At 37.9% G+C, this 27,301-nt stretch overlaps 1 protein-coding gene across 5 annotated transcripts in view; it reads left to right on the top strand.

Moving 5' to 3' along the window:
* Positions 1 to 27,301, top strand: part of ALMS1 (ALMS1 centrosome and basal body associated protein) — a 191,109-nt gene that overhangs the window by 161,292 nt on the left and 2,516 nt on the right. For all 5 annotated transcript variants that reach the window (XM_027967008.2, XM_042248093.1, XM_042248089.1 and 2 more), the window contains 5 exons: positions 17,395 to 17,512; positions 19,534 to 19,737; positions 20,178 to 20,407; positions 21,129 to 21,312; positions 25,362 to 25,425. In XM_027967008.2, the coding sequence (XP_027822809.2) occupies positions 17,395 to 17,512; positions 19,534 to 19,737; positions 20,178 to 20,407; positions 21,129 to 21,312; positions 25,362 to 25,425 (800 nt within the window). The remainder of the gene's footprint in view (positions 1 to 17,394; positions 17,513 to 19,533; positions 19,738 to 20,177; positions 20,408 to 21,128; positions 21,313 to 25,361; positions 25,426 to 27,301) is intronic.

The raw sequence follows: 27,301 nt of genomic DNA on the forward strand, positions 1-27,301 counted from the left end.
CTATTCTGAATACAAGTCCCTTATGTTTTCCACGCATGCCCTTACATTCTGCGACTTGCTTTTCACTTTCTTGATGGTATTATTTGTGGTACAAAAGTTTTCATTTTGACAAAACCATTCAATTTATCTTTTATTTCTTTTGTTCCTTATTCTTTTCATATATCTAAAACTGTCATCTAACCCATGGTTACAAAATATTTACTCTCTTTTGTTTCTTCTAAAAGTTTCATAATTTTAGTTCTTTTAGTTTGATGAACATTTTTTAGTTAATTTTTGTACATGGTGTTGAGGCAGTACAATTTCATTCTTTTGCCTGTAGATATCCAGTTGTCTTAATACCATTTGCTGCAAAGACTATTCTTTCCTCCACTGAACTGTCTGGGCACCCTTGGCAAAAACCAATTAATCATAAAGGAAAAAAATTTTTTTTAATTTTTTTAATGATAAAGTTATAAATGTAAGGGTTTATTTCTGGACACTGAACCTATGTCTCTCTCTATTCCACTACAACACTGTCTAATTAGTGTGAATCCTCCAACTTTGTTTTTTTCCTTTTCAAGCTTATTATTTTTAGGTCATACGAATTTTCAGATCAGCTTGTCAGTTTCTGCCCAAAAGAAGAAACTAGACAACTTGAATCCTGGGGAGGGATTGCATTGAAACTGTAGAAGAATTTAGGGAATCTTGTTACTCTAATGATATTAAATCTTCTAATCCATGAACATAGGATGTCTTTCCACTTACTTAGGTCATCTTTAATTTCTTTCAGTGATGTTTGTAGTTTCCACCTCTTTGTAGTTTGGTACTTCTTTTGTTAAAAGTATATTGAGTACTTTATTCTTTATTCTTTTTAATAACATAACTAGTTTTCTGAAGTTCAATTTGGGACTATTCCTTGTTAGTGTAGACTAACAAGTGTAGCAAGAGAAGAGCTGACTCATTGGGAAAGACCTTGATGCTGGGAAAGACTGAGGGCAGGAGGAGAAGGGGACAATGGAGGATGAGATGGCTGGATGGCATCACCAACTAAATGGACATGAGTTTGAGCAAGCTCCGGGAGTTGGTGATGGACAGGGAAGCCTGGCATGCTGCAGTCCATGGGGTTGCACAGAGTCTAACATGACTGAGCAGCTGAACTGAACTGTACAGGAATGTACTGATTTTTTTCATATTTATCTTGGTCATTGCAACTTTGTTGAACTTGTTTATAAGTTTGAGTATGTTTAAGTTGTGTGTGTTCGTTGGTGTTTTCTATGTAGAATAATGTGTCCTCTGCAAATAGAGATTGTTTTCCATCTTCCTTTCCAATATGTCATTAATCTGTTTTTGTTGCCTAGTTGCCCTTGCTAGAACCTCCAGTACTGTCTTGAATAGAAGTGGTAAGAATGAGTATCCTTGTCTTATCCCTGATTTTAGGGAGAAATCTTTCTGGTCCACATTAAGGATGATGTTTACTCTGAGATTTTTTATAAATGCTCTTTGTCAGACTGAGGAATTCTCTTTTATTCCTATTTTGTTTAGTGTTTTGTTGTTGTTGTTGTTGTTTTACTTTTGGGCCATACTACAGAGCATGCCTGATCTTAGTTCCGCAGCTAGTCTAATCTGTACCTCCTGCAGTAAAAGGGCAGAGTCTCAACCACTGGACCACCAGGCAAGTCCCTGTTAATGGTTTTATTATGGAAGGGTTTTGGGTTTTGCCATGTGGTTTTTCTATGTATAATGAAAGGACCATATGTTTTCTTTCTTTATTAACGTGTGTATTGCATTGACTGATAATCATATAGGAAACCAACCTTGCCTTCCCCAGATAAATCCCTTTTGGTTTTGATGTATAATTCCTCTGTGTTGCTGGATTCAGTTTCCTAGTATTTTGTTGAAGATTTTCCTTCTATATTGATAAGGGGTACTGGTCTGTAGTTTTATTATATCTTCGCCTTTCTTTCTGAAGGTAATACTGTCCTCATAGGATGAATTGGGAAGTGATCCTCCTTGTGTTTTCTTCCTTTTGGCTGTGCTGGGTCTTCAGTGCCACGCAGGGTTTCTCTAGCTGTGGCAAGCCGGGGCTGCTCTCGCTGCAGTAGCTTCTCTTATTGCAGAGCACAAGCCCTGGAGTGTGTGTCCTTCAGTAGTTGGGGCACGGGGGAGTTTTGGTTCCCGGGCTTTAGTACACAGGCTCAATAGTTGTGACACACAGGCTTAGTAGCTCCACAACATGTGAGATGTTCCTGGATCAGGAATCAAACCCATGTCTCCTGCATTAGCAGGCAGCTTCTTTACTGCTGAGTCACCAAGGAAGCTTCTTGTTTTGAAGTTGTTGTTTTTTAAGTTTGTGAGTGCTTATTGTTAATTCTGCTTTAAATGTTTTTTTAGACTTTACCAGTGAAATAGGCTTGGGCTTTTCTTTGGTGGGTGTTTTGACTACTGACTCAGTCTCTTTCCTTATTGTAGTTCTGTTCAGATTTTCTGTTTTTGCTTGAGTCCGTTTTGGTAGGTTATTTTTCTAAGAAATTATCTGTTTCATCGAGGTTATCTAATTTGTTGACATGTAATTGTTCATAATATTCCCTTATGGTCCTTTTTAATTTCTGTGTGATTGATAGTAATACTCCCTGGTTCATTCTTAATTTATAATGATTTACATGTTCCCTTTTTTTCCCCTTGGTGAGTCTAGCTAAAATTTATCTAGTTTTTTGGATCTTTTCAAAGAACAAACTTTTGATTTCATTTTCTCTCTTTTTTTTTATTCTCTGATTCATATATTTTCTTTTTTTTTTTTTTTTTAAGATTCATTTATGGCTGTGCTGGGTCTTTGCTGCTGTATGCAGGATTTCTCCAGTTACAGCTAGTGAGAGCTACTTTCTAGCTGTGATGCGCAGGCTTCTCATTGCAGTGGTTTCTCTTGTTGTGGAGCACGGGCGCTAGGCATGTGGCAGTCATTAGTTATGGCTCCCGGGCTCTAGAGCACAGGCCCAGTAGCTGTGGCGTCTTAGTGTCTCCACTGCATGTGGCATCTTCCCAAACCAGGGTTTGAACCCATGACTCCTGCATTGGCAGGCAGATTCTTTACCGCTGAGCCAGCAGGGAGGCCCGTGATTCATACATGTTCATTCTAATCTACATAATTTCCTTCATTTTGCCTCCTTTGGATTTTATTTGCTCTTCTTTTTCTAGGTTCTTAAGACTGAAGATGAGGTTATCAATTTGAAATCTTTCTTCTTTTAATATATGCACTTAGAGGTACAAATTTCTATAAGCTCTGCCTTCACTGCATCCCATAAGTTTGGTTACATTTTGCTTTCATTTTCATTCATCTCAAAGTGTTTTCTAATTGCCCTTGTGATTTTGTCTTTGAACATTGGCAATTAAGAGTGTGTTGTTTAATTTCTATTATTTCTAAAATTTTCAGAGTTCCTTTTTGGTTTCTAATTTCATTCCATTGTGGCCAGAGAACATATTAATACTGTGTTACAAATCACAGTAAATATAAATGTTTTGTGACTATTTTGACCTAGCATATGGTTTCTTCTGGAGAACATTACATATGCCCTCAGGAAGAATGCATACTCTGCTTCCGTTGGTTGGAGTATTATGTATATGTCTTAGATCTACTTGATTTATAGTGTTATTCAAGCCTTCAATTTCCTTACTGGCCAGTCAAATTTTTCTATCCATTTTGAAAGTGTTATATTGCAGTCTCTAGCTATTACTGTTGAATTATCTTTGTCTTCCTGTATTTCTGTCCCTTTTGCTTTATGTATTCTGGATATTAATTTTTTTTCTGGTACTAAGCTCTGTATCCTTTGTACATTCAGATTTAATTTCAGCAAAAACTTGTATCCTAGGATGTTTTTTCCTTTCCTCTCAACCTGTTTTCTGTCTTACAAGTGAGTGTGGGGCCAGTGCCACATGTGTAATCCTCTTCTTGCATTCTGATTATTTTCATTCCCTTCATCTTTTTCTCTACATTTCAGGAGACCATTTAAAACTGTACTCTGCTCCACTGGCTAAGTTTTCTTTAAATCAAATTTGTTTTATTTTGCATAGATTAATTCTGCAATGATACAATGACATAATTACTGTCTTCATTTTTTTCCTTTGGTGCCTGGCGTTGGTTTTCCAACATATGGCATATATTCATTAACTTTTTATTGAATTGTGTTAATTTTGTCAACAACCTGTTAATCGCCCCCTGTTTTGCCAGCTTATCTTGGATCTATTTCATTAAGCCCATGATCTTTTTAAATTTTCTCTGAGCGAAAATGCAGATTCTTTTCCTTTTATTTATTTATTTCTGATTGCACTGGGTCCTTGTTGCTGGGCACCGACGCTGTAGTTGCTGGGCACCGACACTGTAGCTGCAGCAAGTGGGAGCCTACTCTGTGTTGTGGCACACTGGCTCATTGTGGTGGCTTCTCTCGCGTGGAGCACAGTCTCTAGACGCAGGGGCTCAGTAGTTGTGAACTGTGGTCTGGAGAGCACGTGGGCTCAGTAATTGCGGCACTCTGGCTTAGTTGCTCTGCAGCATGTGGAATCTTCCCGGATCAGGGATCGAACCCATGTCCCCTGCATTGGCAGGCGGATTCTTATCCACTGTACCACAAGGGAAGTGTCCCCAGTTCTTTATTGACTAAAATGGGTAAACCTTCTGGCAAAGTAAATTCTTCCCCCCTCTTTTGTTCTTCCTTTCTTCCACTTTAATGCTACAGAATGTTTTCATATTATCTTCTCTTTTTTTCAGATTACCTTTGTCTCTAAACAGTTCTGTGAAAACCATTTATTTAATCCCACGTAATGTGGTTAAATTCTTTCTGATTGGCTTATTACCTGTTTACAAGATACTGAGTCCCCTTCCTAGGACATGAACCTGAAGGTTGATTGTATATGGCTTGTTTTTTTTGTTTGTTTGTTTTTTTTGCCTTTCAGAGTTTGGGAAAGGCAGAAAGATAGTCATTGATTTTAGGACTCTGGACAGCTTTAGCAGGTGATATTTTTCTCTGCCATTATTTTGGAACATAAACTGATGGCCACTTTTCTGAGTGTGGAGGTGAGAAAATACCTGGTTCTATAGGACATGCCCTTGAGTTTTGCTCTTATACTACTGTAAAGTCAGCTGGGAGCTGCTTTCATAGCATTGTTGCATGGGCAGTGATATAGCAGAGGCCTTATTTTTTTTTCTAGCAAACTTTAGTAATGAAACTAAAGACTTAATTTTAGACTTAAGAGGTTATTTTCCTATCCCTTTTTCTGATTTCTTCCTGGCCAAAGAGGGTATACAGTAAACCATTCTGGCTAGGACAGAAGAACCTGTTTTTCCACTGGGAACGTGTCTCCCCTTGGAAGACATGTTCTTTTTCCTGGGCCACTTTCTATAATCAGTCCCTTTTCTGAGATACCAGTGGGATATTTTTAATTCAGGTGACTCACCTTTACCCTTCTGTATGATCCTTTGTGTAGGAGGAGTTTTGTGGTGGCATGAGTTGAGTCTGTTCCCTAGGCTCTGAATACTTTTTTCACTTTTTGATGGTTTTTGTTTGTGTATTTCAGTTGTGAAAGAGGTTCATTAAGCCTGTCTCTGTGCTATCATATTTTCCAAAATCCATTATCTGTTTCCTTAGGTTTTTTTTTCTCTCTCTCTCTCTCTCTTTCATATTCTCTTCTTTTTCTGTAGGCTCTTTCTCAACTAAAACTGTGCTTATCATAGACTGTAGTAGAGGACTTGCCTGTCATGATAGCTTTTATTGATGCTTCATCTACCTTACATCTTTCTCTTCTCTTTGGTAACAACTATTTTTGTCAAAAAAGATATTATTTTTTTACTTTTAAATATAAAAGTAAAAAGATAACTAAATATATCTTTATATATATACTATATATAATATTTACTCTTTATATATATAAAGAGTTTAATACATAAAACATAAAGACCTTGGAAATCACCCATAATTCTCACCATCCTGAAATAGTCATGATTAACATTTTCATAAATAAGCTTCCAGGTCTATATTTTATGTTGCACACACCTACTGCTTACCCTGGATCTGCTTGATCGGCATTCTAATGAAGCTAAATATCAAGTGAAGAAACCTCCGTGACAGCATAAAATGAGACCTTTATTACTGTCCAATTAAATTTTTATCACTGTTTCTTACATTTTTATAAAACCGGCTGATTTCATATTAGTCTTCACAATCATTTTCATATATGGAAACAATGGTCCAAAAAAAATGAAATCATACTATGTATATTTTGAAACTCTACACTGAATATAGACATCTTTCTATGCCAGTAAATAAAGATTTATTAGTCATTTTTAATAGCTTTATGAGTTCCATTGTTTAAATACAATAGTTAGGTTTAAGGGTTTTTTTGCACTTTATCATAATTTTTACTTTGGTGGGTAGTCTTGGTACATCTTTATGAATTTTTCTTTCCTAGAGATACATTTCTAAATAAAGAATTTCTGGGTTACCAAGTACGTACATGAAAAATGTTTAATCCATACTACTAAATTATCCTCTTGAAATGTTGATTCAATACCTGCCAGTAGCATTCTTATTAATATTTGCCATATAGGCCAGAAATATGGTATCTATCCTGACTGATATTTCTTTGATCACACCTACTGAGTTTTTATTTTCTTTTCTATATTTCTCTTTGAATTGCCTATCTTATCTTTAAACTAGGTGTCCTTAGATATGCTAATGCTTTTTTTTCCCTGAACATGTGTATCCAGGACATGTTACATGTGAGGGTTTAAGAGTCAGTAGAAGGAAATAACTGCAAGTGCCTGCTTGTTCTGCCCTCCTCCTTTGGTTACACCTGTTCTTTCTGTGACTCGCTCTCTGTGCCTGTCTTTGATGTGTCTGTGCAGGCTCTCCCCACACTCTGTAATTCATGCTGCAGTGTCTCTGCACCCTGTCTTCTTCGGTGTTCTTTCTCTCTGCCTCTGTGCACCCACATTCTGTTCCCTTGTGCTCTCCCACCCCACTTCATGCTGTCTGTTGTCTCACCGTCTCTGCTGTGTGTCTTGTGAAAGCTACTCCTTTCCTTCTCTCTGTTTCAGGTTCTCGCTGTGCTTGCCTGCTCTCTCCCTGTTTTTTCTTTCTTTTCCCCTCTCTCACTGTCTGGTTGTATGCTGGGGTCAAAGAAAAGGAATAGTTTACTACTGTCAGTACAAAGAGGTCACATTCAGTTTTTGTTTATGAAGAAAAAGCTAAAGATGAGTGATTTTTCTGTATTTTTCACCTCTCATTATTTCCAGTTGCCCATGTTACCAGCAGTCGGGCAAATGAACAACATTAACTACCAAGGAGACATCCATGAGAGAATAAAATGATAGCATTAGTAGTGTTTAAATGTTTACTGGTGTTTTTTAAATTTTTATAAAACAGGCTAATATCATATCACTCTTCATAGTTGCACATATATGGAGAGAAACAACAGTCAAAGGCAGTATCTTTGAACCCAAGGATAAATTTCATTATGTGTTAAGAGATAAAAAGCAAGCTATAACATACACATGTATTTATATAGCTGGAACAAAAATATTAGCAGGTTATTTTAAGATTATGGGTTTATACATTTTTTTCTTTTTAATTTTTCATGTTCTTTTCAAACAAGAATCAAGCATTTTCTAATATGAAACCATAAAAAAAAATTTGTGGCCCTAACTAAAAAGTGACCTCAGCCAGACTGAGCAAACAAACAAAACATTAGTTAAGAGCTGGAAAACAGAATTCTTAAGCTTCTCATTGTGTTCTAGTTTCTGCCAATAATGCCTATTTGAATTCCAATCTAGACATCATAAATCCTTCAAGAAGCAGAGTAAAAGAATAGAATTAGAAAAGTACTATACACAGGTTTTATGCCAAAATAAAACAAATTTTTAACTTCAGCTGCTAAGGATTGGGTTAATATACTCCTAGGTTCATGGCGTCTCTTTTAAAAACTTGGTTCCCACATCCCATCCTCATTCTCTCCTATATGCAACTGGCCTTGTTAGGTAAATATCTTTTGACTTAGAAGAGTTCTTACAAAATATACATTCTGTAGTTGTGTATATTCAGCTTGTATAAAACGTATATCATTATTTTTGTGATTTTCACTAAGCATTGTATTTTTCAGACGCGTCTACATTGCTATTCATACATCTAATTCAGGTTTCTGATCATTGCACAGCCCTCCACTGAGTGCATCTACCAGTGTACCTTTCCCTGTAATTAACACCCATGTTGTTGTCGGCTCTCAACAGTGCCAGGCACCAGCAGTGCACATCCTTGTTCATATTGCCTTAGGGACCTTGTGAGGCTATCTTTGGCACATAAATCCAGAAGTGGAATCCTTGGATCATAAATTATATGTATACATAATTTTCTGCATTAGTACCAAATTACTTTCTAGTCTGTATTTCCACATGCAGTGCATGAAAATTCCTTTATTTTGATTTTTCGATCGATTATTTATAGTTTTGCCAGATTAGAAATACAAGTTTCTATACCATTGAAAGGTTAGGGGGTTTTTGGTGATTTTTAATTAAATGTTACTTTTTGTGAGAGTCTACCTTATCTCCACTCTGTAGTTTCCAAGGGAAGAAAGTCCGTCAGAGGCTGCCGAAATTAGCTGTGCTTGCCACCAGAATGCATTCATACGCTCATCCAAACATGATTATGATATGGAATGTGACAAAGTACAGGATGGAATGTTCTAATTGTTTTTTATCAGATTCTGGTATATAGCAGGTAAAATAGCAGTATTTAATAGCAGTATTAACAGTGCTGATTTAAGACATCTATATAAAACTTTATTCCTAAAACACAGCTTTCACATTTGTTCCAAATGCCTGTGGAATACTTACAAAGATTAACTGTACACTTAGGCAAAATGTTGATAAATCCCCAAAGTAGATTACTAACTAAACTTATATTCTCTAACCACAGTGCAGTAAGGTTGGTATTTAATGGCTGTAATTTTTTAAGGAAACATTTTAAAACATTCTAAACTTTGGGGCTATAGGATAACTAAAAATTGAGATTGTAGAATTTTTTTTTCATTAATGAGAGTAAAGTAAGTGAAAGTCGCTCAGTCGTGTCTGACTCTCTGCGACCCTGTAGACTATACAGTCCATGGAATTCTCCAGGCCTGAATACTGGAATGGGTAGCCTTTCCCTTCTCCAGGGGATCTTCCCGCCCCAGGGATCGAACCCAAGTCTCCTGCATTGCAGGCGGATTCTTTACCAGTTGAGCTATCGAGGAAGCCCAATGAAAGTAAAAGCAATATCCAAATCTTACAGGATGTGACTAAACCTATATTTAGAGGAAAATATAGAGCCTTTAATATTTTAGTTGAGCAAATTCAACTAGGAAGTAAAGTAAGCATTCTAAAAATCAGTCCCCCAGATTGATCAATATAACCAAGATCTGGCTCTTAAAAAAAAAAAAATCTGTAGTTATTGTGACCATAGGAAGAGGGTCAATGTTAATTGGAAGGTTGGAAGGATATAACTCCAGTCAAAGATGTGGTTTTCTTAAAGAAAATTACTATGTGCAACTTCAGGCTGATATATTTTAAAACCGAAATTAGATGGATGATTTTCTAAGAAAATATCTAAGTAGATCATTAACAACAAATTTAAAAGACCATCAGTAAATCTGTAGACCTTCCCACCCCTAACTATGTGTCGTCCAGAAATTTTGTACAAACATATGTGCCCACCAAAAGTATGAGGGAATGTTTCTTCATTCCTTTGCCAGGTTTGAGTAGTATCGGTCCTTTTAATGTGTGTTAATCTGCTGTGTGAAAAAACTCATTGCTTTAAATTAGATTTTTAAATATTGGATTTCAGAGGTTGCTCGTTACATTTCTTATTTTGAGAATTAACTTCTTATATACTTTGCACATTTTTCTCTGAAGAATTTTTATTAATTGTTGAGCATTAATTATATCATATTAATGAAGGGAATGGTAACCCACTGCAGTATTCTTACCTGGAAAATTCCATGGACAGAGGAGCCTGGCAGGCTACCTACGGTCCATAGGGTCGCAAAGAATCGAACATGACTGAGCATGCACTATCTAAAACCATCTAATGGTGTGATAGCGTTGTTGTATACTCAACTTTATTTATTTGTCACATGCTAAGGAAGGTCTCTCCATCCTCAAGATTATAAGAAAGTACTCTCCTTGGTTTATTGTTGTTTTATCATGTTTAGGGTAGAGGACAAGGAACTTAAATCCTTAATCCACATGGAATTTATTTTGGCTTGTCTAGGTGTAATTTTGTTGCCTAATGTTTAGCTAATTGTCAGGTTTTAAAATAAGATAGTGATATTCACAAGTTAATTTATGAGAAAAATTAATATTGTTTTTAAGCTGAGCTTTGATCAGTTGGACTTGGTAATTAATAGCCATGGTTCTTTTGAAATTTCTGCCCAAAGCAACTAAAATCCTATGTGATAAGGTAATCAAAATGGAGCGATAAGAAGAGGAAACTAATTTTGACTTATGAAATATGGAGTTTTATTTTTTTAACTTGAAGTTGGATTAGAGCATCCAAGTGAAAATGTCTAAAACCATAGTTATACATGACCTCATGAGTGAAGTAAAGAGTTGAGAGCCATCCATGTAAATGTGATCATAATCCTTATAAACACTATAGCCAAGAGGAAGAGTTGAGAGAATGCAGAGAAGAAAAAGAGTGAGAGGACCACTTCCAGACCATAATTTTTGAGACTCATGTCATCTAGCTCTAGCACCCTCTATAAAATTTTAATGATCATTTTCTAACCTTCTAGTTTTTCCCATATTGAGGACTTCAGCTCTTGGTTTTCTTTCTTCTCTACCCAAACCCAACCATTATCTGGAAAACTTTACTATCCTGTTAGAGATTTTTTAACCTCATTTCTAATGACAAGTACTGCTGTTACCTTTTAACTATATAGTCTCATGGCCTTACTTCGAATTTTGGCATTATCCAAATTCATTACATCTCTGCAATCTTTATTCATTTTTGTATGAAAAAAAATTTTCTGAGGACCTTTCTGCAGGCACAATACATTTTAGGGGGCAGGATATTTTATAGTTATCATCTACCATACTTACAGAAATAATTGACCAGTTCTGATTTTCTAATGGTGAATAATAGTGCTCACCTGAGTTCTGCTTAAGATTTAATCTTGCCTCTCAGAATTAAATCTATGTCAAAATGTTATTTTGAGGGCACACACTCTGTGTCATCTTTTACTGGTTAATAAGTTTTAGTATTGAATCTACAGTTGCCAGTTTGAGCTGCACATATCTAAAAACTTTTCACAAAAACTGTCTTTGGGTGCTATTGACTGTATTTCTGATTTTGACTCTGCTTTATCAATGTGTATCCTTGGTACTAAACTTGAGTAGTTATAAATGAATTAGCATAAATCCATTACTCTGAAAGAAAAGTCTCTCTCAGCAGGTACCTTGCTGGCAGAAGGTCAACGAAAACCATCTTCATACATGAAGAATAGCCATATAAGGTCGTGTGAGAAAACATAGACTTTTTCCTACATTTGATATGTTTTCCTAAACTCAGTTTCCACCTGAAAAACAATTATTTGAAAACCTTTTTTTTCTGGGTCTGATGGTGTGTCTGATCAATGAATATGGGAATGAATTTCACCTAGATTTTAATTAAGAAGTACAACAAAAAACCTGAAACATCTGTGAGATGGTGGCAGTTACTTTTTTCCCAGTTGTAATCAGGCATCAACAGGTGAGTTTACTCTCACAATAATAGAAATTAAAACAGAAGAAGCCAGCCAGTATGTATCTCCTTTCAACTCTGCAACAGAAAGCTTAAAAACCATGGTAGCTGGTAATGTCAGTTAACTTGTAGTCACTTAAATCTTTATGTGTAAGCCCAACTGCAGAGAACTGAGTGGGCTGAGTCACCTCCAGGCCATGAGCAATGCTGAGATCACTATGCTGCTGCTATGTCGCTTCAGTCGTGTCCGACTCTGTGCGACTCCATAGACGGCAGCCCATGAGGCTCCCCTGTCCCTGGGATTCTCCAGGCAAGAACACTGGAGTGGGTTGCCATTTCCTTCTCCAATGCATGAAAGTGAAAAGTGAAAGTGAAGTTGCTCAGTCCTGTCTGACTCTTAGCGACCCCATGGACTGCGGCCTACCAGGCTCCTCCATCCATGGGATTTTCCAGCCATTGCCTTCTCCGTGAGATCACTATAGGAGATGCCTAAGAGTCTCCCTTGGACTGAGGAAGGTGGGTTATTGTGGGTTACCAACAGCATCTGTAAATGAATTCAGCAAAAATTACCTTCTATCCTGTGTTGGGCCCTCAGCACAGATTGTCAGACACAGTGCACGGCTGTGAATTGTGATTATTGTTTGAGGAAGTCAACGTGGCATGAGTGCATCACTGTGACAGTTTGCACGTAGCTCTAGCCATAGTGTGTATACAGTGCTGCCATGTGAGCAATATCCAGTGCCCACATTTTTGTTAGGACTGTTCAGTATTGTATGAAGACACTGTTGGTACCTTGCTTTGTTCTTGTATCCCTGATTCAGTAACAGGAGATATAAGACCACCAAGCATGAGCAGCAATTTTTCTCCAAATAAAGACTTCATAATCTGCTTGTATTTCAGTTTGCATACACAAATACACACATTTTATAGCTTTCTTGAGATGTTTCACACACCATAAAATTCACCTATTTTAAGTGTACAGTTCAGTGGGTTTTAGTATATTCACAGTGCTGTGCAACCATCATCCCAATTTTAAGGTGTTTTCAATACCTACTGTAAACACCCTATACACATTAGCAGTCATTTCTTCCAACTTCCTGTCCCTTCCCTGGCTATGTTGCTAATCTGCTTTTTTTTCTCTCTCTCTAGAGTTCTTTATTCTAAACATTTCATGTAAATGGACATAATATGTGATCTTTTGTGACTGGCTTCTTTCACTTAATATTTTCAAAGTTCATCTACGGTGTAGCATGTATTCATTCCTTTGTGTGACCAAATAATATTCCATTATATGAATATGCATATTTCACTTAACTATTCATTAGTTAATGGACATTTAGATTTCTTCCACTGTGGGGCTACTATTAACAGCTGCTGTGAACATCCATATACAAGTTTTTATGTGGACATAGCTTATATTTCTTTGGGGCATATGCCTATGAGTGGATAGACTCTGGATCATATGGTAAGTCTATTTTTATCCCTCTGAGGGACTACCAGATTATTATGCAAAATATTGTTACCATTTTTGCATTCTAAGCATCAATATGTGAAGGTTCTCATTTCTCCATATCCTTGAAAACACTTGTTTTTGTCTGGCGTTTTGATTTTCACCATGATACAGACTTAACTAGATATATCTTGTTGCGCGAGAATTTATTTTTAGACTATTATCTATTTTTAAATGTTTACCTTTTTACAGGCAGGAATGAACTTAATCAGATTTAAAGTGGAAGCAGAAACACGCATACCAAGACTCCTCATTTAATCAGATGTAAACGTGTTCTTTCACACCCAGTGGTGCATACCATGCCCAGTCGTGTACTTTGGAGTGCAGGAGGTCCTCAGACTCATTCTTGGAAAGGACCATCAACACTTTGCTGCCTCTGCCCCATGAGGTGCTCCAGCCTCTGCTTCAACAGCTCCACCACTCACTCACTGCTCATTGGCATCTCATTTCATTTGTCTAGGCACTAGTTGGCAAAGGTTTTGAAAATTTAAAAAGATCCAAAATCTGCCTGTGTTAGATTTCCTGGCTCTGTTCCCAGTTCTGCTCTCTGAAGGCACAGGAAAGAGATCTAATCTACTTCTCAGGCCCCCACTTCCTTCCCCAAAGTATTTTCTCTCAGGTCTTCACTCACTGAAGCAGTTCTCACAGGTCATCCTTTCTACTCCACTTTCCTAAGTTGGCAGCTTCTGGGTCTGTCCTGTTTATAAACATGTCCCTTTGAATTACATAGGCTGTGCCTCAGATAGTGACGGCAGATTTATCATCCTCCTTTCTGTAAACTAAACTGCTAAAACATCTGCCTGCAATGCGGGAGACCCGAGTTCGATCCCTGGATTGGGAAGATCCCATGGAGAAGGAAATGGCAACCCACTCCAGTACTCTTGCCTGGAAAATCCCACGGATGGAGGAGCCTGGTAGGCTACAGTCCATGGGGTCACAGAGTCGGACACGACTGAGCAACTTCACTTTTCACTTTCTGTAAACTAGAACATTTCTATGGCCTAACATGTTTTACTCCTGTTGAACTCATCAAAGCCATTAAACCTTTATTGCCACACTTCCTTATTTTTGTTTCATTTATTCTCATTTTTTAAACATAATACAATCACATGGTACAAAATTTAAAATATATTAAGTATTTGATAAAGTATCTTCCCTCTCCTGTTCCCCAGGCCCCCATCTTTTCAGAGGTACTCAGTATTACTAGTTCTCACATATCTTTAGAGATTTTTAAACAGCTTTATTGAAGTAAGTTTACAGAGCTGTGCAGTCATCACCACAATTCAGCTTTAGAACACTTCTGTCACCCAGAAAAGTCTCATACCTGTTTATAACCAATTCACATTCCCAGCACAAGACAAACTCCCATATTCCTTTTTTCTGCGTATTTCATATAAATGGAGTTACATAATAGCTACTCTTTTGTATCTAGCTTCTTACGGATATTTTCAAGATTCGCCCTTATAGTATGTACCAGTACTCCTTTTCATTGCTGATTAGTATTGTGTCGCTCTACCACATTTTGTCTATCGGATTGCCAGTTGTTGGACATTTGGATTGTTTGATTGGGGGCCGGGGGATAATATGAATAAGACTGCTACGAATATTTGTGTAGAAGTTTTTGTGTAGACACAAAAAATTTTGTGTCTCATTTTGTGTGGACTCATTTCTTTTGAGTATATACCTAGGAGTGGAATTGCTGGGTCATAGGTAAGTTTATGTTTAGTTTTTAAGAAAATTCCAAAGTGTTTTCCAAAGCAGCTGTATCATTTTGCATTCTCAACAGCAGTGTGTGAAGGTTGCAGTTTCTCCACTTCCCTGTCAACACCTAGTACTGCACATCTTTTTGGTTATCGCCATCCTAGTGGGTGCAAAGTGGCATCTCACTGTGACTTTAGTTTGTTTCCCTCATGACTGATAGTGTTGAAATCTTTTCATATGTTTATTGGCCACTCTTACATCTTCTCTGGTAAAGTATCTATTCAAATCTTTTGTCCATTCCACATATATGAAATACCTCACAACTTATTTAGACCTTTAATTTCTCCCACCAGTGTTTTATAGTTTTCATTGTACAAGCCTTGCACTTCTGTTGTTCATTTTATTTGCTGATATTTCATTCTTGTTGATGCTACTGTGAATGGAGTTTGTTTCCTTAATTTTATTTTCAGATTGCACCTTGTTAGAATATAGAAATACAATTGATTTTTTATCTTCTTGACCTTATATTCCACAATCTGGCTAAACTTTTTTATTTAATACTTTGTAGATTTCTTATTTTCTACAGATAGCATCATGTCATCTGCAAATAAAAAGTTTTATTTCTTCCTTTCCAATCTGGGTTCTTTTCTTTCACAGGTATTTTATACATAAAAAGCAAGTAACTGTATATATTGCATATATTTTCTCCCCTTTTTTCAAAAGTGGCAGCAAAGTTTGCTTTTTGTATTTGATAATTTATATTGAAAGTCCATTTTAGTGTGTAAATTATTCTCCCCTTTTTTTAAAAACAGCTGCAGAAAAATTATAGTGTGTTACCAGTCTGTCAAATCTTCCTCACCACACTTTCATACATATTGGTTTACCATAATCTTTGTCTCCTAATTTTATATTAGCTTTTTACATTTTTTGCATCTAAATCATTTGTTCTTTGTAACACTTCCATAATTGCAGGAATGCAGCTGTTCCCTTTTCTAGATGGGGAAAGTGGCAACTGAGACTATGGCTTGCTCAAGAAGAGACAGCTAGTAAAGGGAAGATCTGAGACAGGTTTAGGTATTTGGACTCCAGACTCACGGCTTTTTCTACTGTATCAGAGTTATTGCCATTCTTCCTGCCTGATGCATAAGGCTTTACAATTATCCCTTGTTTGATTTGGCCTGTCATTCCTGTTATTAGGGATCCTGACAGCCCTTTAGTCCCTTCCAGCTGTTTTATATGGGAAAGCTGATTCCATCAGCTTATCCTTCAGCCCCTATAACTCCATCTTGCCCTCAAGTATGCTATGAGAAGTTTTGTTGTTTTATCCAAATCTAGTTCTCTGCTATATATTCTGGTCTACCAGTTAAATGACCATGTCTACTAGGGAAAAAAAGGCTAACCTGGCAGGGTTTTGTTCTGCCTGCTTTAGTGAACCTTGGCTAAAATTTGCTGATCTTTTTTTTAATCTGCATATGCTTGCAGATAATCAAATTTGTGATCCATTCTAGAATTTTACAGGTCATCATTTTTAAAGCCTGCAGTTTGCTATGCTTCTCTTTTTAAAAGTTAATTTCCTGTCTCCAGACATTTAACATAGTTCCTCTGCTGCAGGATCTGTTGCAAGTTCCCTGAAGGTCCTGAAATATAGTTTATCTAGCTCAGGGAAGGAGATGCTCTGTTTCAATTTACTCTACCAAACGTCCTTAATCAGACAAGCACCTGGCATTTATTCAAAATGTAGATACCCAGACCCCTCACTTAAAACCTCCAGTTCGTTGTTCTGGGTTAGGACCCTTCCTCAGGAGTGTTCTGATGAACCAGTTTAAGAAATACCATTTTATATCAAATTTTTTTACTATATTTTGGTAATCTTTTGGTTATTCACAAACATTCCACCATCAGCTCCCTTCATTGCTCTGAATATAACTAAAAAACCTTTGGGGCTCAAATATTTAAGTGCTTTTTGCAATATTCCTGACATTCAGGAATTCTTATAGGGCCTTTAAGTTTTTTGGCATTTATTCTTGAATAAACACCTAAGTCAGATCTTACTGGAAAGCACTCTGCAGTTCACCACTCAGCCTCTTTAGTTATCCTCTGCCCTCTTTCTTATCAGTTTTGTGGTAGCGTCACTTCAGAATTTCTTTCTCAAGACACACCAGGCTAATCTTTGTCTAGCACCCTCTTCAGAGTGTTTTCAAGTCCTGGGAACACACCGAGTCTTGTCTTAGCTTCTTGAAACAGCTTGAGTCCTTATCTACAGCATCCACCTGTCTATTGCAAAATACGGAGTAGCATGTTCACATGGCTGCAAGCTTGCTGGCAATGTCATCTCAACCATTTGAACTGGGTTAGAAAGGGCTCTTGGTGACTTGTGTATTTTCTCATTCTGTAGGTAATGCATTTGACAGCAAGTAATGGTAACAGGATCTCTTGTTTTTCCAGGTGACAGACCATGTCTCTTCTGACTCTGTTTCATCTTCTACCAGTAGTTTCTGGAGCTCGAACTCTACCCTTTGCAACAAGCAAAATGCACATATGTTAAATAAGGGCGTACAAGCAGGTAAATTAAACATTTTCATTGGAATATTAATATAAGTAGCTCTTAAACCTGTGATAAGACACACCTCACTCACAATAAAAGAAATGAAGATTAAAAATGTACTCAAGTATATTCTCTGGTGGTCCAGTGGTTAAGAATCTGCCTTGCAGTGCAAGGAACATGGGTTTGATATCTGGCCGGGCATCTAAGATCCCACATGGTTCAGGGCAGCTATTGAGCTGGCGCACCACAATTAAAACCTGGCACAGCCAAAAAGAAAAAAGTAAATTTTTTTAATTAACAAAAAATATTTACTCAAATGCCATTTGTCACCTATCAGATAGACAAAAATTTAAGTTTGAAAGCAGGTTTGTGGGCAGGCATGTAAGGAAATAGGTACATTCTAGGAGGTGTATAAGTTGGGAGTACAACCCTTATGACTAACAACTTGGCAGTTCCTATCAAAATTACTTTGACCCAGCACTTTTACTTTTGGAGTTTAGCCTATAGATATATGGTGCAAATGTGTAAAATGACAAATGGTTAATGACAGAATTAACCTCTGAAGTATTGACTTATTATAAGCATTAAAGTAAAATAACTTAGGTGTCCATCAGTAGCTAAATTGTTAAATAAATTATTATATATCCATATAATGAAGTCTTTGGAGAAGGAAATGGCAACCCCCTCCAGTACTCTCGTCTGGAGAATCCCATGGACCAAGGAACCTGGTGGGCTACAGTCCATGGGGTTGCAAAAGAGTCGGACACAACTGAGTGACTAACACACATAATGAAGTCCTATCTAGTATGAAGAAGCTTTTGCTACTAATGTGTCAAGATCCCCAAGATACATAATTAAAAAGAAAAGTACAGAATAGTATATAGCATGCTACTACATGGATTTGAAAAATGAAGAGAATTGCTGGAATGTGTGCAAAAATTCTCTGGAATCACAGGATTATAAACTTAATGGAGAACGGGAATGGGAAGGAGGCTTTTCACTTTATGACTTCCTATATCTTTTGATTTTATAAAACAGAAGTAATCCTTCCCCTTGATTATCTTTCCCTTCAAGTCATGTTTTTACATCTGTTAACCTCTTCCTTACCTTGGTGACTGCGTTTACTGTCCTTCTTACTTGGGATCAGAACTGAAATCTTTTTCCCAATAAATCCATATTAGTAGTTCTTTCCCTCTAATATCTAAACTGACAGAAGTGAACTCCTCCCACACACAAACATCTCCATCTCTCTACCCTCATCTTCCTTCTCTTCTCTCTCTCAAAGCCTTTTATCCCACCCAAGAGGAGTCAGTAGCCTGCGGTTTTAAAACCTTAAAATTTTTTTCATTTACTGAAGTAGAATTAGAAAAAAACTAACTCTAGTGGTAATAGTTTAGGCAGCAGTGAAACTACAATTCTTTATGCAGACATCATAATAAGAAAAAGATGTATATCACTTATCATAGTTTAGGATTCTTTCTGATGGCAATAAGAGAAAATACAACTCAAATTTGTTCTTAAAAATGAGATATCTCACATATTTGAAATTACAGTAAAACTTTGAAGACACTTGATATAGTGAATCAAATAATGTGATTCCAAAACTGTTTATATCAACTCTGCTTGCATTGTCTTTTTGCTTATATTCATTCAGAGCACTGTCTTCAACAAATATTTTTACATGATGATACTTGTTTAAAATGTGTCTTGATGATTGTTTTGAATATTTTACCAGATTTATTTATTTATGTATTTTTTCTTTTGGCCACGTTGCACAGCATGTGGGATCTTAGTTCCTTGACCAGGAATCAAACCCATGCCCACTGTAGTGGAAGCATTGAGCCCTAACCACTGGCCCACTTGGGATTTCCCTATTTTACCAGATGTAGTTGTGAAGATTGTAGATCTCAATTCTTTTTCATTGCAGAATAGAAAATAAATGACTAATTTTTTTTTAAGTTTTCATTTACTGACTTAAATGCACCTGCCGACCAAATCTCAAGGCTTTTCTCAGAGAGGTCTGTGATCTTTACCCTCAGGTAACTTGGAGATTGTGAGTGGTGTCAGAAAAAACACTCGAGATGTTGGAATGACTTTCCCAACTCCAAGTTCTAGTGAGGCTAGAATGGAAGAGGACAGTGATGTGACTTCTTGGTCAGAAGAAAAAATAGAAGAGAAGAGGCTCCTTACCAGTTATCTTGTGGACAAAAAGTTAAAGAAGAACAAGAAGAGCTGCTGTGAAGGTCAGTTTCTAAGTGCTGCTTTCTTAGTAGAAAAGCTTGTGAATTTCTCTTCTCTTGCCATGCTAGGATTCTTCATTTCTAGACAACTTAATGTTGACCACCCAGCACCACCTTGGCACATTTTCAAAGTACAGTCATCTCTCTATATCTGGAGGGGCTTGGATTGAGAACTCCTCCTGAATACGAAAGGCTGTGGATGCTGAAGTCTTTTATATAAAATGACCTAGCACTGTCCCCCAAATGCAAGGATTCTGCATGCCTGTATACAGAGGGCTGACTGTATTTAATGCTGCAGTTAGAGTCTATATACCTGCAGTAAGCGGACTCTAGAGCATTTTGCTGGCCCCTGACAGCTGATTCCCTGAGAGCCTATATTATGTATATGTTTCTGATGAGAAAAATGAAAAATCTTATTTCTTTCTTAAAAATATCTCCTATAGGAGTTTCATGGTTTGTTCCTGTGGAAAATATGAAGTCTGGTCCTAAGAAGGAAAACATGCCCAAGCTTCATGGCCCTGGTGTCTCCTGGTTTGCACCAATAACCAACACCAAACCTTGGAGGGAGCCACTGCGGGAACAGAACTGGCAGGGACGGCACATGGACAGCCACAGTTCACCAGCTGGCCCAGGCAAAGAGCTGCTGAAGCCATTTGTGAGGGCAACCCTCCAGGTACAGTGAGACTGAATTAATTTTAGCTGTATGTTGAAGGAGGAAGAAAGGGTAAATCTGTGACTTCGCATGCTAAAGTGTAGTCATGTGACCCTTGTTTCTGGCACCGCCACAGTTCATCTGTTCTCACACTCATTAATCAAAGGCTGCCTTACTCTTAGTATTATAAATCACATATCACCCTCAGTATCTGAGAGGGGCAAGGCAATAGAAGGGAAGTGTTGTGTAGCTCCTCATTGGGTTTTGTAGATAGATAGCTGCACGGGGAGTGTAGTAGAGGCCTGATGTTTGCATCAGTCTTATGTTTGTTCCTCCATTTATATAACTCCTATTTCTACTTAGCACGGGGTCTGAAAGGCACCAAGTCTCTTTTTTATAACTACTTGGGAGCCAAAGAAAATGTTATTTAATGATGTATTTCTTTGAAGGGAAATTTAAAATTGCACAGTGAGCCAAACTTGATCCCATCCACATTGGGGAGAGTTGTAATTGCCATAATCTTAGTTCTTGATTTATTCCAAAGGCATTTCTTTGATCCCTCTGATTTTCCTACTGGAACTCTCCTACTCAGGGAGTTGTTAGATCATCCTTCAGCTCTAGGTATTTTCTATAAGTTACAAACAGGCTTTCCAAACCTGCTGGGCAGGTACTGTTTTTCTAGGCCCTTGGAGAAAAGAATGCGTCATTAATATGAGGTTGGAGGGCTTTTTCTTCTCCTCAGGAATCACTTCAGCTTCACAGACCGGACTTCATCTCCCGCTCTGGGGAACGGATAAAGCGCCTGAAGTTAATAGTCCAGGAGAGGAAGCTGCAGAATATGTTACAGACTGAGCGGGAGGCACTGTTCAACGCCGTGCAGGAATGGCAGGGCTACCGGGACCCCATGTACCTGCTCCATAAGAGAGGTATACTCTGCCTGTTCGCTTTCCTATTACACGGTACAGAGGGCAAGGTCTGCTTCATGCAAGGCAGCACTGCTCAATGCCAGGCCAGTTACAGTTCAGAGAGTGACTTCTTGCTTGTTGAGACTCAGATCTCCTTAGATAACAGAACCTGCCTAATTACGCTCTCAGCACTTCCATGATCCAGAAAAACGCAGTTTATCTTGCCCTGTCACTACATCTTAGAAATGAGAGTGTGCAGTGAGAATGGGCACTTGGCTTGCAGAATCTTAGTTCCCTAACCACGGATTAAACCCAGGTCCTCAGCAGTGAAAATGTGGAGTCCTAACTACTGTACCACCAGGGAATTCCTGAGAATGATGTTTTTGAAAACCAGCTCTGTCACCATGGACAAGATAGTTCCAAAAGTATAGTGTTTTGATGGGGCTTGCTTCCCTCAAAGGGTAATAATAATAATAAATACTTACATAGCTTGGGTAATAATAATAATAAATACTTATATAGCTCTTGTGTTTTGCTCAGACATTATTCTTATTTAATGCTTATAACACTTCTCTGGGGTGGATGCTGTTAATATCCCTGTTTCACAAATGAGAAAACTGAGGCAAAGAGACATTAAGTACCTTGCCCAAACAGATTTGAACCCCTGTGGGCTGGTGCTAGACTCTGTGCTCGTAACAATTATGCTAGATGTAATATCACAGTAAAATAATATGCGAAAGCTGTGAAAACTATAAAGTACTTCCTAGCGCTTTAATCACTGCCTTACCGGTAAACAGGTCAGTGCTTCAGTTCACGCTGCTTAGTCTGTGCCACAGCGTTGTGTCTTCAGGCGCCTTAGGCTGCTGTCAAGTCATCATCGTCTAACCCTGGCTTTGGCCGTTGCTCACCAGCCTGCACTGCCAGCTCAGGGTAGGGGCACAAAGCCCTAGCTGCTCCCTCTCACAGTTCTTGAGCAACACACTGTTCCTTCTTAAGACACAATCCTCTGTTACCAATCCCCTAAGGGTCAGGATCCCCTCAATGGATCCTTTGCCCAGAGTCACAGTTGACAATTGAATGAGACCAGGTTCAGCATAGCAGAACATTAGCTGATCACGGAATGGAGAAAGGAGAGCTCATGTTTTTGTTTGTTTTTTTCCTTTAAAGATTTTTTTGATGTGAACCACTTTTAAGATCTTTATTGAATTCATTACAGTGTTGCTTCTGTTTTATGTTTTGGTTTTTTGGCCGAGAGGCACGTGGGATCTTAGCTCCCCGACCGGAGATTGAACTATCACCCCTGCACTGGAAGGTGAAGTCTTAACCACTGGGCTGCCAGGGAAGTCCCAGTAGAGCTCATGTTCTAAAGAGGAGCAGAGTAAGGGAATTGAAGGAGGCAGGAGGAGGCAGATAGGTTGATTAGGGCTTGAGGAAAGGGGCGGAGATTTTCAGGGGCAGCCAGGGCATGCACAAGCCTCCATGGTCTTTTGCACATGGTAAAGATTGTGCCTCAGTTCAGTTCAGTCGCTCCATCATGTCCAACTCTTTGCAACTCCATGAACTGCAGCATGCCAGGCCTCCGTGTCCATCATCAACTCCCACAGCCTTCCCACACTCATGTCCATTGAGTCGGTGATGCCATCCAGCCATCTCATCCTCTGTCGTCCCCTTCTCCTCCTGTCCTCAATCTTTCCCAGCATCAGGGTCTTTTCAAATGAGTCAGCTCTTCACATGAGGTGGCCAAAGTATTGGAGTTTCAGCTTTAGCATCAGTCCTTCCAATGAACACCCGGGACTGACCTGCATTAGGATGCACTGGTTGGATCTCCTTGCAGTCCAAGGGACTCTCAAGAGTCTTCTCCAACACCACAGTTCAAAAGCATCAATTCTTTGGCGCTCAGCTTTATAGTCCAACTCTCACATCCATACATGACCACTGGAAAAACCATAGCCTTGACCTTTGTTGGCAAAGTAATGTCTCTGCTTTTTAATATGCTGTCTAGGTTGGTCATAACTTTTTTCCTTCCAAGGAGTAAGCATCTTTTAATTTCATGGCTGCAATCACCATCTGCAGTGATTTTGGAGCCTAAAAAAATAGTCTGACACTGTTTCCACTGTTTTCCCATCTATTTCCCATGAAGTGATGGGACCAGATGCCATGATCTTCGTTCTCTGAATGTTGAGCTTTAAGCCAACTTTTTCCCTCTCCTCTTTCACTTTCATCAAGAGGCTTTTAGTTCTTCTTCACTTTCTGCCATAAGGGTAGTGTCATCTGCATGGCGGAGGTTATTGATATTTCTCCCGGCAATCTTGATTCCAGCTTGTGCTTCCTCCAGCCCAGTGTTTCTCATAATGTACTCTGCATAGAAGTTAAATAAGCAGGGTGACAATATACAGCCTTGACGTACTCCTTTTCCTATTTGGAACCAGTCTGTTGTTCCATGTCCAGTTCTAACTGTTACTTCCTGACCTGCATACAGATTTCTCAAGAGGCAGGTCAGGTGGTCTGGTATTCACATCTCTTCCAGAATTTTCCAGTTTATTGTGATCCACACAGTCAAAGGCTTTGGCATAGTCAGTAAAGCAGAAGTAGATGTTTTTCTGGAACTCTCTTTTTCGATGGTCCAGTAGATGTTTGCAATTTGATCTCTGGTTCCTCTGCCTTTTCTAAAACCAGCTTGAACATCTGGGAGTTCATGGTTCACATATTGCTTGGAGAATTTTGAGCATTACTTTACTAGCATGTGAGATGAGTCAATTGTGCGGTCGTTTGAGCATTCTTTGGCATTGCCTTTCTTTGGAATTGGAATGAAAACTGACCTTTTCCAGTCCTGTGGCCACTGCTGAATTTTCCAAGTTTGCTGGCATATTGAGTGCAGCACTTTCACAGCATCATCTTTCAGGATTTGAAATAGCTCAACTGGAATTCTATCACCTCCACTATCTTTGTTTGTAGTGATGCTTCCTAAAGCCCACTTGACTTCGCACTCCAGGATGTCTGGCTCTAGGTGAATGATCACACCATCGTGATTATCTGGGTCATGAAGATCTTTTTTGTACAGTTCTTCTGTGTATTCTTGCCACCTCTTCTTAATATCTTCTGCTTCTGTCAGTTAGTTCCATACCATTTCTGTACTTTATTGAGCCCATCTTTGCATGAAATGTTCCCTTAGTATCTCTACTTTTCTTGAAGAGATCTCTAGTCTTTCCCACTCTATTGTTTTCCTCTATTTCTTTGCATTGATCGCTGAGGAAGGCTTTCTTATCTTTCCTTGCTATTCTTTGGAACTTTGTGCCCAGCAGAGTACACATGCCCCCTTTGGACAGAGACCTTAGCATGTTAATGAAGCAAAAGTCACTTTTGGACACTTTCAGATTGCATCCACGCAGGCTCGTTCTTGTGGTCAAGTCAGAACCAGTTTGGGGCAGTTGACCACTATATATCTCTCAAACATGTATCTCTCAAAGTACAGCTGCAAAACATCTCTGCCAAATGCCAGGTACTTTTGAAATGAACACAGAGATAAATCTGGTCAAATGTCCAGCTCTCAGGATCTGGTATGGAAACATAAGTCACAGGTCCACAGTTTTTAGGAGCTGGTATGGTGATACCACTTGATATTCAACCATAAAAAAGAATCAAATTTTGCCATTTGGAACAGCATGGAGTAATCTGGAGGTTGTTATGCTTAGTGAATTAAGTCAGACAAAGACAAATACTGTATTATATCACTTATATATGGAATCTAAAAAATACAACAAACTAAAGAATATAAGAAAAAAGAAACAGATTCACAGATATTAAGAACAAACCAGTGGTTACACTAGTGAGGAAAGGGAAGAGGAGAGGGTCAAGATAGGGACTGGGGATTCAGACATAAGTAAGCTACAAGAAGGTATTGTATAGCACAGAGGATAAAGCCAATATTTTATAACTATAAATGGGGTATAGTTTTTAAAAATTGTGAATAACTATGTTGTACACCTTAAACTTACATAATATTGTAAATCAACTTCACTTCAAAGAAAAAATGGCACAATCCACTAAAAAAAATCTCTTCTCTTGCTTAGGCTTCCTGGCAGCCCAAAAGAAAAGGCCTATTGGAAAGAAGGAAATGATTCAGAGGTCTAAACGGTAAGGCCAAAAGAATAAGTAACTATAAAAGTATAAATCAGGCCACCAAATGGTCAGGAGCTGTAGCTTGTCCCAGAATAAAAGCATTATGCTCTAGTTACAACATTATGACCAAATTAGCTATAAAAACAGTTTCTCACTTATGGTTCTAAAATGGAAATGAAAATTAGCAGATCATGGTATGGATGCCTCATATATAAAAAATACAAAGAGTTGCCATGAATTTTTATGCTTTACTCAGGCTTGGTTTTGTTAGAAACTTAAATATAAATAAAAATATTTTGAAATAAAGGTAAATACTTTGGGGCTCTGTTTCTAGGCAATCCTTTTTCTAGGAATTGTATCCAATATAATAAGAGATAAGGAAATAATCTCAGAGATATAACACATTAGGCTTGCATCTAAATAAAGTTTGAAACTTGAAATAAAGTTTCAGAATCATATGTACACTGCCAACATTTGTAGTCTTTAAGAAAAAAGTATTTGTGCTTACATAGATGCATATAGTGGGTTGGCCAAAATTCAATATTTTCCAGAAGATGGCTCTAGCAGCACTTACTTGTCTTTAACTTCTTTCAAAACAGTCTTGTTAGGTTGTATTGTGATAGCTGTCTGTCATATCAGAATGCATTTTAAAACTTACCAAAATTGGTGAATTTTTGTGTATCCATTTTAATATTGAAGATGGAAGAAAAAGAGCAAATTTTCAGTATATTATACTTTATTATTTCAAGAGCGATAAAAACACAGCTGAAGGGCAAAAAAAGATTTGTGCAATATATGGAGAAGGTGCTGTGACTTTTCAAATGTATCAAAAGTGGTTTACAAAGTTTCATTTTGTGCTGGAGATTTCTTGCTGGAAGTTCCACAGGTGATGAGGTTGATCAGTTGAAGTTGATAGCGATCAAATTGAGACATTGAGAACAATCAACGTTATACCTGCCAGAGACAGCCAATGTACTCAGTATATCCAAATCAAATATTGAGTCTCTAAAAACCATTTGCACCAATTTGGTTATGTTAATCACTTTGATGTTTAGGTTCCACATAAGTTTAAGCGAAAAAAACCTCCTTGACCATATTTCTGCATGTGATTCTCTATTAAACATAACAAAAGCATTCTGTTTTTTAAAACAAATTGTGATGGGTGATCAAAAGTGGATACTGTACAATAATATGGAAAGGAAGTGATCATGGGGCAAGCAAAATGAACCACCAACCACACCAAAGTTGATCTTCATCCAAAGAAGGTGATGTTGTATATATGGTGGGATTGGAAGGGAGTCCTTGACTGTGAGCTGCTTCTCGAAAACCAAACAATTAATTTCAACAAGTGCTGCTCCCAATTAGACCAATTGAAAGTAACACTCAAGGAAAAGTGAGTCAGACATTCTGTTGAATCAGTCAACACGAAACACATAATCTTTCATCAGGATAACACAAGACTGCGTGTTTTTTTGTTGACCAAGAAAAAACTGTGACAGTTTGGCTGGGAAGTTTTAATTCCTCTGCCGTGTTCACCAGACATTGCACCTTCAGATTTACATTTATTCTGGTCTTCATAAAATTAATGGAAAATTTTTCAATTCCCTGGAAGACTGTGAAAGGCACCTGAAACAGTTCTTTGCTCAAAAAGATAAAAAGTTTTAGGAGGATGGGATTATGAAGTTGCCTGGAAAATGGCAGAAGGTAGTGGAACAAAACTGAATACACTGGTCAACAAAGTTCTTAGTGAGAATGAAAAACAGGTCTTTTATTCTCGCTTTAAAACTGAAGGAACTTTTTGGCCAATGCAATACTTTTTTCCCCAAATGGTTGATCATACTATATACAGAAGTTTGTAGTTTGTTTTATTTTGCTTAACACTATATTGTGA

The sequence above is a fragment of the Ovis aries genome, chromosome 3 (genome assembly GCF_016772045.2).
Source record: "Ovis aries strain OAR_USU_Benz2616 breed Rambouillet chromosome 3, ARS-UI_Ramb_v3.0, whole genome shotgun sequence".
In the NCBI taxonomy this organism is placed as follows: domain Eukaryota; kingdom Metazoa; phylum Chordata; class Mammalia; order Artiodactyla; family Bovidae; genus Ovis; species Ovis aries.